Raw genomic sequence first — 14,910 nt, 5'->3', positions numbered from 1 at the left:
CCCTGTCTTTTTGTCCTTCTTTGGCATCAGCTGTGCCGCATGCATACCCCATTGCAGGCACCCCTCACTACCCCAGACGTCCCCCAGTTTTGTGAATTACATTTCCCCTCTGGGGCTGGCATGTTTCTCAGAAGCTGATCTGTCCTTTCTCTTAGCATGCTTCGCTGATGGCATCCTACCCCTGGACGTGGACGCCAGTGAGCTACTCTCAGATACATTTGAGGTCCTCAGCTCAAAGGAGATCAAGCTTTTGGCAATGAGATCTAAACCAGATAAGGACCTCCTCCTAGAGGAAGATAACATGGCCTTGGCAAATGTTGTCATGCAGGAAGCCCAGAAGAAGCTCATCTCACAGGTAAGTGTGCTGCTCTTCCCTAGACAGACCTGTTTATCCCTGTGCCTCCTGCCTGCCCTGCAGTGTTGGAGGTGGGCCTGAGATCCTGATTTTGTGGCGTTAACTCTTGCCCAGCTGGTGATGATTCTCAACTCTGCTCCCAGCACCAACTTCTCTGTGAGCCTGAACTTGCCTGCCTGGATGTGCCACAGGTGTCTCAACTTACTCTGACAAAACTGAGTTAATCATTTCTCTTCTGCTGTTCGTCTCTTCCTCCATAGTCTCAAGTTGTGCAAAGGGAACCCAGTGCTATTGCAGATGGGAGTCTGACATGCCAGGCATGTGCTTTGTTTGGACAGTGAGTGTAGAGTTTGCATTTGAATGACTTTGGGGAAAAGTTAGTTGCCATAGTCCTTGCCAGGCCCACAGTTCTTGTGCTTAGTTTAGATTGCCAATTTGTATTTCCCAACTCACCCCTGAAGGCTTTTAACCCCAGAGAAATAGACTTTGATCACATCCAGTTGCCCCAAGATCCTGCCCATTTTGTCTCACAGACCCATCTTCCCTTTACGTTTTCACACGTCTGTTTAAGCCTGTGTTGTTTTCAGTAGCTTCCCAGGCACCCTTTCTGTCTCTAGTCCCTTTCTCTTGTGGACCATACAACATCTTGCCACCAGAGCAGTCTTTCTTAAGTACAAATTTGATCATTTTATTCTCCTGCTTAGAGGCAGGTTGACTGCAGGGTGCGGCAAGGGACTTTTGGGGGTAATGGATTGTGGGTGATTTTGTAGTGTTGGTTCCTCAGTACATAATTTTGTCAAAACTGGAACTGTTCACTTTAAGTGGGTGAATTTGTTGAATATAAGTTGTATTTCACTAATGATATCTCTAACAACTACATTGGTGACTTCCCATTATCTTCTGAATAAGACCCCAATTCTTCTTCAAGGTGTCCAGAGCTTAGTGTGTGCCACCCCTGCCCAGCCTTTTACTCCCTGCTCACTCTCTTACCTCTGTCTACTCCACAGATACGGGAAGTGCTCTCCTATGTCTGTGCCTCGACAATGGTTGTTCCGTCTGCAGTGCCCTCTCCACCCTGTCCTCCCTGCCCCACCTAATCTCCACTCATCCTAAGTGTCCTCTTTTCAAAAAAGACTTCTCTGATATACATTCCTGTCTCCCCTCCCTTCCTGGGCACTCCTCCTCCATGTATACGTCCTTTAATGCTCTGCCACGTGTCTCCTCATGGTGCCTGACACATGCTAGTTTAGGAGCAGCCTTAGGGCAGGGGTTCTTGGTGTCATTTCTGTATCCCCAGAATTTAGCTTTGTGTCTCCAACAGAGAAGGTGCTTGACAATACTTTTAGAGTGAATGCATTTAAGCCACTTTTTTAAAAATCCCTGAAGTTACAATCTGCTCAGGTTTGTATTTATTAAATTGCTTATTTCTCTACCTGTTACCCCCCTGTTTCAGGAACTCTGATAAGACTTTTTAGAAATGACTGTTTACAAGAAAGGAACATATAGTAGTGACTTTAAATGAGAAGAAAAAAGAGTACTTTTCAGGTTCAGAAGGATAAATCTTGTATACATGGGCTACTGTAGGGAATTATTTTTAATTCTAAAGGAATTATTGCAAAATATTTGTGGTTAGTGGTCATTCAGGGTAAAGATTATGAAGGCTTGGTTAAGCTGTGTACTACACACGTACATAGCACTGTTCTAGATGTGTGCAAAGTCACATACCCAAGAAGAGAAAGAGAAACAAAGCTGTCTCCATGCTTAGCCTTGTTTAGACCATTGTCATTTCACCAGCAGGAATGCAGAGTGTCTCTGTGGGAAGCCAGAGTGAGCTCATTTTTATTGCAAAGGGGAGGGTGTGGGATGTTGAATGGAGGGTCTGAACGTGGAGCATCAAGGGTCTGTGATGGGTCTGTGTGGAGACTGGGAGCTTTTTATCAAGTTGTTCAACATACTTTTAATTCCTTTTTCTCATTTAGAAAATAAGAATAGTATTTATCCCCATCCTGCTTTACAAAGCATTAGTGTTTTGAGGTGATGCTTACATAAAGTCTCTAGGAGAAAAGCAGTGGGTCCCATACATTCCCAATATCATAATAAAAAATAAAAAATCAACATATATGGTGTGCTAGACTGGCTAGATGAAAAGAACTGAGTCAAGGTAAAAGCCCTGTCTTTCAGAAGTTTATATACCTAAAACATGCCTTTGTGTCATTGCAGGTTCAGAAGAGGAATTTCATAGAAAATATTATCCCAATTATCATCTCCCTGAAGGCTGTGCTGGAGAAAAATAAGATCCCAGCATTGCGGGAACTCATGAACTATCTCAGGGTAAGTGATGGGCTGGCAGCTCTGCAGTTGCCACCCCCAGTCCATTGCCTGGGATGCCCTGCCTCTTACAACAGCGCAGACAGACAAGGAATGATAACTCAAAACACTGCAAACCCAACACTGTTTATGGTTTATGATAAGATGGTTTGTTGTTTTATGATGTTGGTTTATGATGAGATGTGCCTGCCATGCAGGCCTATGGCTGCCGTGGAGAAGGTGGAAAGTTCTACTGTAGTCGCTCCTCTGTCCTCATGCGGCTGAGTTTGTGTAGAGCCAACTCACTGTGTCCCGGCGATGGAAATAGACTCCATTCTGGAGACTTTCTCAACTGGGGTCAAGAACGAAGTCATCATCTTCATTTATCCTGGTGAGGGGTAAAGTGGAAGTTGGTCACCGTGTTTAATTTGGGAGTGTTGACTGTTAATGCTGTCTCAGATTGACAAGGTCAGGAAATAACTGCCCTGTAGTGGCTGCCTTGGGGGGACACCATGCTGAGGTGGCCACTGTCACCAGGCTTGATTTGCTACTGTGAAGAAGGGGGCTAGGAGAAGGCTCAGTCTGAGCCAAGCTGGGATGTGCTGACTTTTACTGTAGACCTAAATGAGTGAAGCCTCAAACCTTCCTGGCAAAATCTTTTACCCAGAAATAAATGCAGCATTTTCTTCCTTTAATGTAGCAGAATTATTTCTCTGTTCACATTATGCATTTTTCTCCTCATAAAAATGTTATAAATTTTTTCTTTTCCAAAAAAGGCTATAACAAAATTATATTGAATATAATTTTTTAAATAGCATTTTATACTAGGGAAGCTCAGGTGGGAAAGGTGAGGCTCGTTATGTGGAAAAATGGGGGCTTTCAATTATTCTTACATTTTTATTTCCCTAATTGTTTTAAACCTTGGGGGAAAAGAGCTTAGATGCTAAACAGACTACTTAAACACTTAAGAAAAAGTCTTTCTCCTGTTTCTGAACACATACCCAGAGGACAGCCACAGAGCTGCTTTATTTCAGTAACTACTGTGACTCGTCTTTGGCCTGTGGAACCCCACTGTTAGTGGCAGCTGGGAGAGTTGATGGATTTCCTTCTCTTTGTTGTGGCCTTCCCTCCTAGTTGGAGCTGTAATATATCTTTTTCTCCCTGTAATACTGTTAGGTTCCTTTCTCTTAGCAAAGAGGGCTTTTCCTTAGCAGCCCCCTTTAAGACATGAGAATGTTCTTACTCAGATATAAGATTTTCTGTAAAAATCTTCAGAAGAGGAAATGAAGATGGGATTAGAACCTTAGTTGTAATCCTCTGAGAGCCAACAGGGAAGGCTAATGCAGACGGATGACCAGCTCTGAGACTGCACCTGCTCCATAGGCCCTGTCTGAGCCAGGACCCTGTCTTTCTCCCGTCAGGAACCTGGAGATTGCCGTTAACAGGCAGATGGACAGGAAGCTGCCTAAGAGATCAGAACTATTAATATCTCACATCATGTCCATCTGCTTGTGTGTTCAATATAAGTGTGGTTGGTGTTTCCTCAGAATATACCATTATGTTAAGTAATCTGTTAATGTAATAGAAATGGCCTGCTCTCCATAAAATAAATCGTACTGTTCCTATTACTATGTATCAAGTTGTGTTGAAGAGCTTATTTCTTTATTTAAGAAAACTTTAAAGGGTACTTCTCGGTCTGTTTTAGGAGGTGATGCAGGATTACCGAGATGAAGTGAAGGATTTCTTTGCAGTTGACAGACAACTGGCATCAGAGCTTGAATATGACATGAAGAAGTACAGCGAGCAGCTGGCCCGGGAGCAGGAGCTGGCGAAGCGTGCAGACGTGGGCAGGACAGCCACTACTGTCGCTGTGGCACACGCAGCACAGGTGGGTGAGAGGCCACCTCCGACGGGGCCCAACTGTCCAGTCTACTCTCTGCTGTCAGTCTTCCAGCATTTCTCAAAGTCCACATAGAACCTGAGGTTGGTCAGGGGAGGCCTTTGGCTACTACCCTGTCTCTTGTTATGTGTGATAGACCACCACAGTGCAAGGCCCCTCCCCAAGCCATGCCCCAGGACTTGCCTTGGAAAGCGGTGGCATTAATAGTGGGGAGAAAAGCATGAGTGCCCAGGAAGCACGCTGGCAGTAAGGTTATTTGATCTTTGATTCTAGTGACCGTAGATACAGTTGTCCCTGCATATTCACAGGGCACCGCATCTATGGATTCCACCAACTGCAGATTGAAAATATTCAGGAAAAAAAAAATAGTAATATGAATAAAAAATACACTATAGTGACCATTTTTTACATAGCATTTACATTGTATTAGGTATTATAATTAATCTAGAGATGAGTTAAAGTATACAGGAGGATGTGCATAGGTTATACACAAATACTATGCCACTTTATACCAGGGACATGAACATCTGCACATTTTGGTATGTGCTGGGGTCTTAGAACCCATCCCCCATGGATACCGAAGGACAACTGTACCTAGATCTCCCTGGGTGTCCAGCATGCCCCTCTTTAGAGCACATTTCCTCTGGGGGCACTTCCAGGATTAGCTGCTGCTCATGTTCACAAGCACAATGTTCTCGGTGCCGAAGAATCCAGACAAATCTACTGTATTAAAAAGTGATAAGGGCAAACTAACTCACTGTTTTTCCTCTTTAATGCCATGACACCTATGTGTGGTAGTTTGCTAGTAGTATTCTGTTTTTGAAGAGAACACTCTCCCAAGCCTGATATGGTTTTAAAATAGATTACTTATGGACTTGCTCGTAGCATGTGCAGATTCCATTAAAAAAAGAAGTATTGGAAGGTAAATACTCTTTATATATCTTCTCTAACAGGTTCCTCCAGGCTTAGAAATGCCAGCTTCTACTGGCCAAGGAAATCTTGCTGTGTCCCCTGTGAGCCAGCCCTCAACACCTGGGTCCAGCACTAGTGACACCCTGACTTTGCCTCCTGCCCCTGAAAGCGGGCTGCTGAAGAGCTTCCTGCCCAGAGCCAGGTAGAGAGCCCACAGAGTCCAAGCAGGCTGTTTCTCTGGCCCCGCCAGGCAGCAGAAGTGGGAACATTGTCATTGGGTTGGCACAGCCACCTCCCCACACTCTTCCTCTTGAGATTTGAAGCAAGTGTGGACAAGTGATGCGTTTGAAAGGAAGTGGGTGGTGATTGCAGTGTCTCTGTCTCGCTGTCGCCTTCACAGCGGTCGGTACTGAGGAAGTCAGCGTCTGTGGTGTGTTCTCTTCCACAGGTCCATGTCCCTGAGTACTATCGCAATCCTGAAGTCTGTCAAGAAAGCCGTGGAGTCAAGTAGCAAGCGTCGGAGTGGGAGCTTAGGAGTTCTGCCGTTCTCCTTAAGTTCTGGGAGCCCAGAAAAAACACGCAATCATGGTAAGCCTTAAGTGGGAGCATGCCGATTAAAAAGCAGAACAAGCCTGGCTGGTCTGATGGTAGTGGGCTATCAGAACTTACTAACATTAGTGTCGCTAAAGTTGGTATACAGCCCCCCACTACTAAATTTGTCTGGCTTAAAAAAAACAAAAACAAGCCTACTTCTCATTCCTTTTTAAAAGTGTTCTATTTTCTTACCTTTAAAACAAGTAATGTTAATTGGGGACTTAGGATTAAAGGTAATAAAACTGCTTATTTATACTAAAGATTTGGAAAATAGACAAATATAAAACTCACCCAGAGCAATGAGGTGTTTATTCCTCCAGTCTTTATACTTCTCACACATACGTATGTTTTGTTCTATTTGTGGTCTTAGTGTGCATTGTTTTATAACCTGCTTCCCTACACACACTTAAAATAATATACAATGAAATTTTTCTATCAACTTTTTTTCCCAAAACTTTTCTCCCAGTGGCTTTATAGCATTCCATCTTGTGAAGGTACCAAAACTAATGTTTTACTTACTACCCTGTTCTTGGAGATGAAGGACTTTTTCAATTTTTTGATATAAATCATGTCACAGAAGGCCATGAATATTTTTAAAAACTTTTGACAGTGTCAAACTGTCCTCTGTAATTCATGCCACATTATACTCTGGCCAGTGGTGCGTGAGTGTCCATTTTCCTTCTTAGAAACACTGGTTTTATAATTTGAGCTTTCTAGAACAAAAATAGTAGTTTTAATGTCCCTTCTTTTGAATCCTGTTGAGAATAGACATATTTTCTCATGTTTATCATTTATTTGTATTTCTTTCTGAATTGCCTCTGTGTGAGAACACTTTAAACACTGAGGATTTTTAACTTTATCGTTTATCAAGCAAATATGTTTTCTCATTTGCTGTTTTGCTGTTTGATACTGTTTTGGGGTTTTTTGGACAGATAAAACTTTTCCCTTCTATCCTAGCATCTTCATACAGCTTGGAGCAAGAGTCTAATGGAGCTATTGACCATGTAACTAAACGAGCAATCAGCACTCCTGAGAGTAAGTAACTAATTTGAAAAAGTTAGCTCCTCAGAGTTCTCCCTTACTGTCATCATGTATTTGCTAGGGTCATAGTAAAATGCCTTCTGTTGCCAGATAGTTCTTTCAATTGGATAAAGGCTCTCCTGATGCTCCACAACATGCTAGTGCATTATGCAGACTGAATGTTTCACAGTGATCGTGATCACTCAGTTAACTGAGCATTTACAGAATGTCCAGGACTCTCCCAGTGTCTTTACATGCATTAACTCAGTTAAGCCTCACAGCGACCTGAGGGACCCTCAGCTGATGGATGATGGAGTTCAGACATAGACAGGGCAGGCAACTCATGCAGGCAGCGCATTCTCGAGGTGGCCCTCCTCCCCACTCCCTGCCTGCGCACGGGCGCTCGATGCAGTCACCCGTGCACACCAGCGGGTGCTGTGTGTGCTGTGGAGCCTGCTGCAGAGCAGACCAAGCCGGGGAGTCATGGTGTGTGGAGCACTGCCTGTCAGCTGTGCCCAGAGCCTGCTCTTCTCCCGTCTCCCCCTGCGTAGATTCTCCTAATGTCCTCTTCTTTTCCTTTCATTTCAAGAGAGGTGAGTTAGGAGAGTAGAATATTTTCCCCATTATTTTGTTTTATAGCTTCTTATTGTCTCTGACCTCACAAAAACCATTATTTTGAGAAATTATTATGAGTTAGTATAAGAAATTCTTGCTGTCCAAAATCTGTATAGTATAGTTTCCAAGGCCCTACCTGGTGTGTCCCCACATGCCCCTTGCTGTCTGCACCCAGCTGTGTGCCAGTCCCATGGGATGGCCTGCATCAAGCTATGCTCTCCTCCGATTCACACTTCGCAGTATGTGTCCCCATCTGGACGCCCCCCCTTCCCATGCCACTCTTCACTTCTGTGGCGCAGCACCAGCACACCTCTGCGTTCACTGCCCATCCTGCCCTCCCTGTGTGAGCTGTTTACTCCTGTCTCCCCAGGGCTGCCACAGTGCCTGGAACACAGCAGGTGTCAGGTCTGTTCTGCAGTTAGCTGGAGAGCGGAGCTGGGAGTTGAGCTTGGGCCTCTGGTGCCAGCTTCTTTGTCTTTCTCCAGCCTTGCTCTCACAGCCCTGATGTCAAGATAGCACTAAGATGTTCTTAGGATAATGTAGCAGCAAGGTAGCAAGCCATTCATTTAGCCACACCTGCATCAGTTCACCCCTTTTGAACACCTGTGTCCAGGCTACTTCCTTGTTGATTCTGTTACCTGTGATGCTGCGATCTCTTAAAATATCTAATGGGCCACTGACAGTTTTCATCCAGGCCCCCTTTTAAGGGAAGCTAATGGGTGATCAGAACTTTTACCCCACCTCTCAGATGACAGCTCAGTCATGTCAGCTTTTGTCATTAAAGGCAGTGGGTAATTTGGGGTTCTGTATATCAAAGAGGTATAATGTTATATATATAAAAAAGTCAGGGTTTTCAGGGAAAAAAAAAAAAAAAAAAGTTTTCTGCATGTTCTGTGTTCCTGGCTCAGCATCCCATGTCCTTCTGTTTGGTGGTACCGTATGCTGCGGACACAGGGGGATACTCCTCATGGTAGTTTTGTTCATCCCGTGAGTCCCCAGAATCAGTCTTCACTTGGCTTCCTGGCAGCGTGTGTTCCTCAGCAGTGAAACCTGGTGTGGCGAGTTCATGCTGCTGATTTGCATGTGTGGAACCATCTCTGCACTGAAAACAAGATGCAGGTTTCACCAGATCAGTATTTATTCTTCCTCGAGGCTTTTGAGTGTCATATTCCTGTTGAGGTGATTTCTGTCTGTCTCTCTATGCTGAGCCAGGAAGAAATACTTGAAGGGTCTCCTGTTAGCTCTCCTTCCTGGGAGAATTACTAGATAACTTAAGAGCATTCAGTTCTGTTTCTCTGTGGTTTTTAAATACAGATTCTTCTGATAACTCTAAGTTTAGGTGGGGGTGACTATCAGGAAGTGGTCTCAGCTCTTCAAAGCTAGTAGGAAACATGCTACACAGCTCAGCTGTTGTGGCACATTGATGGCATCCAGCGTCAACAAAGTGGTTTTGCTAAAATTATATGAATAATTTTCAGAGCTGGGATTTTCAATGAAAATCTATGGGGAGTTTTAGTAAGTTCCTCTTACTGCTGTAATTCAACCTTCTCTCTCTGATTCTAAGCACAGTGTTCTGGGGATCTAAGAGCCACCGCATAGGTGCTTTTGTAAAGGTGGGAGACATTACCTGGAATGCGTACAGGTTTCCAAACAGGAAAAGCAAAGTGCATGTAAGGAAGGGGAATTTCAAATGATAGCACAAGGAGAGACCTCACAGAAACAGTAGTCAGAACTGAGCTATTTTAATTGCAGTGATGAAGACAGAACTCCCTACCATTGTCTCTTAAGGAAGTTTGAGTAGCTGTCAGGTACACTGCAAGCAGTGCACTGCACTGATGGGTTTTAAAATACAGGCTAGAGAGATACAGTCTGTACTCATAAGCTCACAGTGTATGAGAAACAGTATGCTGATAGGAGCTTATGCAAAATGTATAGGGCCATGGGGATGGGGAGGGGCCAAATCCTGGGGCAAGGCTGTACTGTCTGGGTCTCAAAGAAAAGCAGGTGGTGTGTTGTAGTCAGATGGGGTGGGGGGCAGAGGAGTTGAGTGTGCGGACACAGGTGTGGTGAACACGGGTGGAGCACAGAGTGTGAGCAGCAAATGAGTCTGTAAAGGTGGCCCAGGGACAGCTCAGACTGAGGGTGGACTTTAGGGCTTCCTTGGAACACGGAGCCATCAAGGTGCCTAAGCAGGGCAGTAACCTCACCAGATCTTTAATTAAACATTACTACACTGGCGAAGAGGAAAACAGTTGATACGTTCTAGAAGTTGCTAACATTTCTTCAGCATTTACCTTGTACCAGGTACTATGTTAAGCCCTTTACATAAGTAATCTCATTTCATCCTGACAACTCCCCTGAAGTGGGTACATCTTTATCCCTGCTTTACATAGAGATGAGGACATGTAAAGTTCCTAGAGTAGTTCACATAACTAGGAAGAAAAAGAGAATTCAGAAGAATTAAGACCCAGCCTGCTTCAGAGCCTGTTTGCAAACACCGTGCTCTCCTGCCACTCAGGGTGAACTGGAAGGAGGGGAGGCCATGGCGGGAAGCACCAGGAAAGATCAGGGTGAGAGGGAGATGGTGAGGTGGGCGCACAGGTAACAGGGCTTGGTCACTGGTCCACGTGAAGGAGTGGCTAATGATGCCTGGTGTCTCTGGCCCGGACGGACCCTTTATTGGCTAGGGACATAGAAGAAACGTGTGGAAGAGTGGAGGTGATGGGCTGGTGAAGTTCCTACAGGGAGTCCAGGTGAGGAACAGAAGTGTGGAGCTGGGACAGTGAGGGAGGTCTGAGCTGGGGCTGGGGTTCATGGCCGAGGGCAGTCATTGAAGAATGAGACAACGAGCAGTGGACGCTCAGGAGCCAGCAGAGCAGCCTGAGGGCCGTGGCCAGAGAAGGAAGTCAGGAGAGACTGTCGGTCCTGGGAAAGGCTCAGACAGAGGCCAGACTGATCAGGCATTCGAACGCAGAAGCTCTTGACCTGCCTCTCTCCAGCTTGTGACTAAGTGTTGTCTCCCCTTTACCCAGAGACCATCAATGATGTCACGTTTGGAGCAGGGGTCAGTTACATAGGGACACCACGGACTCCTTTATCAGTAAAAGGCAAGTTCTCTGTTTCCCTCGTCTGATACCTAACTGCCTTTGAAGTTCTGGGAAAACTCAGTTTGTTTGTGTTTGACTCCTTTTCAGAGAAAATTGAAGCTCAAAGTCAAGGAAATGACATTTTATGTTTGTCATTGCCTGATAAACCGTAAGTACACCAGAGCTCCTCTTGAGGTGGACGTTTGTGTGGGGATTTTTCTTTTAGTTGCAGATGGTTGTACCTTTCCTTTCCCTAGGCCTCCGCAGCTTCAGCAGTGGAACGTGAGGTCTCCAGCCAGGAATAAAGACAACCCAGCCCCCAGTAGGAGGTCCCTTCGAAAGACCCCCCTGAAAACAGCCAACTAAAACAGTGCATTCCAGCAAGTGTCCAGGAAGGCACGAGCCCCAGAGGAAACACTCATCTGCTGCATGTGGGGAGGCAGAAGGTGACTTCCCGAACACCTCCAGTGATGCTTCATTATGTAAACCAAAGCTCTTCAGCGCTTACTGTTCACTTGTGTAGCTGACTAACCTTTCGTATTTCTCCTTATGACAAATGTGGTTAAAAAATTATGAAATAGAGAAATGCCAGATTTAGATCTTCTTATCCTAAATTTAGCTATTTAATATTTTAACTTTGTCCCATCTGAGAGTGTCTTACCACTTGACTATCATGGACTTAAGTTCTTCTGATAAGCTATAATCTTGTCTTTAAGAACAAATTAAAAACTTTAGCTTTCTTTTATATAAATGAAGCCTCTAATTCTAGCTTGTTTGAATTCCTTATAGTACATATTTTCCCATACCTAATGACAAAATTTTGATTGTAATATTTTTTCTATTATTTATAATTGCTGATTTTTTAAAAAGTGTACAGCTTTCTAAAATGAAATAAAGGTCAAGCATAAATACAACCTTCTAGTATTCAACAGTCATTTCAATTATACATAAAAAGTATTTAAGAAGAATGAAACCGAATCTTTCCTGTTAGGAAAAAATGATTTCATTAGCCCTTAAGCCTTGGTTCATCTGCCCACCTGCCATACAGAAGCTATCTGCCCCTAACAGCAGATATCCTTCTTAGTACATACATACCATTCCTGCTTCCGTGGTGGGGGGGATAACTTGAGTCTCTTCTGTTGACACTATTGGGTAAACTTACAACACTGTGTTTGTCCAAGAATGTCCAGAAAGAAATGAGTTGGTTCATTTTTTAATCCTAGTACAGAAGCAAAAGTACAAAGTTACTGTCTAAGTGTGTTTTTAATATGAACGGGGTAGTTGAATTTGGGGAAGGAATGTCACTGTGCTCCACCCACAGCTCTCCCACATGTGAACTGTGACACACATGGACTCATCAGTAGAAGGGGTCACAGTCTGCACTGAAGTGAACAGGCACTGATTTCGCTGGTGGGCAGTGATGGGACTGTCCATTTTCAGTGTACATCCTCAATAAAATGCTGGGACGAAGAGTAAATCCAACATAAGAGCAAGCAAGAAAAGAAAGACGCTAAGTTTGGCTTTTCTTTTAAAAGCTTTTATAAATGAGGTTTAACAAATACCAAATTATAGAGGTGTTAGTACAAGTCTGTAACATCTACGTATAGTAACATCTATACCAAAGGCCAGAGGAACAGCCCTGCATAGGTATATTGAGTCTTTAGTCACAATCACATCTTTAGAATACACGGACATTTCTTTTCTCTCTGCGGTTTTACAGTCGTAGGCATCCATTCCCAGAGTACATGTCAGTCTTCTCTGTCAGTCCCAGTCCCCATGGCACCAGGGTAGAAAGCTTAGGGTATAAGGAGGGAGGCGATAAGGCGACCCCACACCCCCAACAATGAGACCAGGGAGCTGTCCCTTTCCACCAAGAGGAGGCGGAGATGAAGGGACAGTCTTAGTTCTGAGCATTCCAGACACATGCAAAGACGACAGGTGCCACTGAGTAATTGCTGGAGTTGCCCACTGCTTCTGCCAAATATCCCATAGCAAAGTATTTCACATAACTTAAAAAACAAAACTACATAAGTCTCAAGTATTCAATTAAAAACAAAAAAACCTGTCAAAGTAAAGTATAAAAAGTTAAGACACTGAAAGTGGAATCCCAAGGTGACTGTTCTCTACATGAAAACCCTCTTTTAGGCACACGATGGAATTAGGCGCTCCTTTAGAGAAGAAGCTCCTTGCTTCAAACCGCTCCACATCATGAGTCTAACAAGGCAATGTATTTGAGGCTAAGCACATCTGCTCTTGAAGAACAAAGGCTTTCGGATGATGTTTCTAATGTCCCACATAAAGTGTGCAGTGTCTCAGGTAGATAAAAAATTTAAAAGCAAAATTAGGAAACTGCTTTTGATTCAGGCGTTTTGCTGTCCTCACCAGCAGCCTTGTTATCCTGGCTGCACCGCCCAATGTTCTTCAAAAGGCTGGACCCGCTGCCGCCGCAGAATGGTTCATTAGGAAGTGAGACAGAACCCGCGGTGTCTGGGCACTGTCTTTGTGGCAAAGAGGAACAGCAGGATTCATTTTCTTCTAAAAATATTATTGTAGTTGACAGACTTGATTTCAAAATTGCCTTTGGCCCTGAACAGTCTTATGAACTACACAAATACTTAAAATAAACTGAAACAAATAGCAGTAGCTGCTTTGAGAGCCATGGCACAGGAACCTGAAGGCCGGGGTGCCACATGGAAGATACCAGCTTTCCTGAAGTGTCCACCTTTGAACTGTCCTGGAATGAACCAAGTGCCACACAGCACGTGAACAACACAATCAAAGCTAACCAGGACATGCGGCTGTAGTCAGGGCTCTAAAAACCAAAGGGGTGCTCTGGCTAGCACTTAGAAGTTGGTGGCCAATACTGTTTAGAGGGTGGCATGTGACTCACCCCAGGAGCTGACCAGTGTGGTTTGTATGCGTACACCTAAGGGCTTCCGGTGGTCTCTGGGCATAGGGAGTTAGTAATCTCTGGAAGAGGCGGTTCAGAGCTAACCCGAGAGCTCCTTAAGTTTCTTTTGGAGAGATGCAAACAGATTTCAACATTGCTCAACTGGAATCTTTTAAAGGTTTTCTAATCAACAACGGTTTGATATATAGACAGAAGTTCTTTTGTGAAAAATGCTAAAACTTATGTGGAAAAAGGAATGTTCTAGTAAGCTTCCTTGAAAGGATTCCTTGGGAAAATTACTCCTAATTATTGATATTTTCCAATCTGATGCTAGTAGTTCGGAACTTCTACCTTAAGTTGAACTTTTTTTAAAAAAAAATAGGTTATTTAACATTTGTATGACAATATATTTACAGTTTAAATAGAAATTTTCAATAATCAAAATACATCTTTAGCAAAAATTTAGAATGTAAAATTTTATAAAATAAACAAGACCCATAGAAAAGCACATTTCAGTACCATTTTAAACTTAGGCTAGGATGAAAGTTTTCCTCAAATCCTGACCCACTCTTGGACAAGCAGGATTCCTCAGGTAAGAAGATCCCTCTTCCAGCAAGCAATTTAACTTCCTGATTTTGGTTGTTTTTATAAAATGCTGACAGAGAAAGATTCTCCAAGATGGACACTACAACACTGATCAACAGCCTTTAGGAAGAAACGGTGCGGGGTCTGTGGGCCATGAAACAAGGGCACGCATAAAAAGCCTTCTCTGGATTTACTGATGCAAACTGCGGTGACAGGGCTTCATGCTGTGGCTCATGTTGCCGGTGCCATGCAACCACCTTATCATCTTACAGCACTCATCCTGGCTGATGAGAAGCCAGTGGCAAATACGGTGTTTTCACAGATCCATAGTTCCCAGCACAGGAGAAGTTATGTGAGCAGATGTTTAGTATCATCCTAACACTCATGGAAATCAGGCCAGAAGCAGACTGGGATCTCCAGCTCAGTGAACTCACTCAGTTTCTTTTCCTTGTAGTTACTGTGCCATCTTGAGGAAAATTCTTTTATTCATGGAGCTTGTTAAAGTATAAAAAAGGAGCAGTGGTCACTTTGGCCAAAATAAAAAGCTGCTGCATGAGTGTCGAGCTCTGTCCGAGTGCACTCGCATCACAGCTGCCCTTGACAGGAGTTTGCAGTCGAGGTATTTGCATGTGTTCTCAGCCACACC

General features: G+C 43.9%; 1 protein-coding gene across 3 annotated transcripts in view; it reads left to right on the top strand.

The window, feature by feature from the left end:
* Nucleotides 1–11,458, top strand: part of NCAPD3 (non-SMC condensin II complex subunit D3) — a 70,065-nt gene extending 58,607 nt beyond the window's left edge. For all 3 annotated transcript variants that reach the window (XM_063092859.1, XM_063092858.1, XM_063092860.1), the window contains 9 exons: nucleotides 156–355; nucleotides 2,576–2,686; nucleotides 4,368–4,550; nucleotides 5,516–5,676; nucleotides 5,923–6,062; nucleotides 7,026–7,103; nucleotides 10,736–10,810; nucleotides 10,898–10,958; nucleotides 11,047–11,458. In XM_063092859.1, coding sequence (XP_062948929.1) covers nucleotides 156–355; nucleotides 2,576–2,686; nucleotides 4,368–4,550; nucleotides 5,516–5,676; nucleotides 5,923–6,062; nucleotides 7,026–7,103; nucleotides 10,736–10,810; nucleotides 10,898–10,958; nucleotides 11,047–11,155 — 1,118 coding nt within the window. In that variant the 3' untranslated portion in view covers nucleotides 11,156–11,458. The remainder of the gene's footprint in view (nucleotides 1–155; nucleotides 356–2,575; nucleotides 2,687–4,367; nucleotides 4,551–5,515; nucleotides 5,677–5,922; nucleotides 6,063–7,025; nucleotides 7,104–10,735; nucleotides 10,811–10,897; nucleotides 10,959–11,046) is intronic.
* Nucleotides 11,459–14,910: the final 3,452 nt, after the last annotated feature.

This window comes from Cynocephalus volans, chromosome 4 (assembly GCF_027409185.1).
Source record: "Cynocephalus volans isolate mCynVol1 chromosome 4, mCynVol1.pri, whole genome shotgun sequence".
NCBI classification, from domain to species: Eukaryota; Metazoa; Chordata; class Mammalia; order Dermoptera; family Cynocephalidae; genus Cynocephalus; species Cynocephalus volans.
The sequence above is the reverse complement of the archived record's forward strand: the minus strand, read 5'-3'. Positions and strand labels throughout refer to the sequence as shown.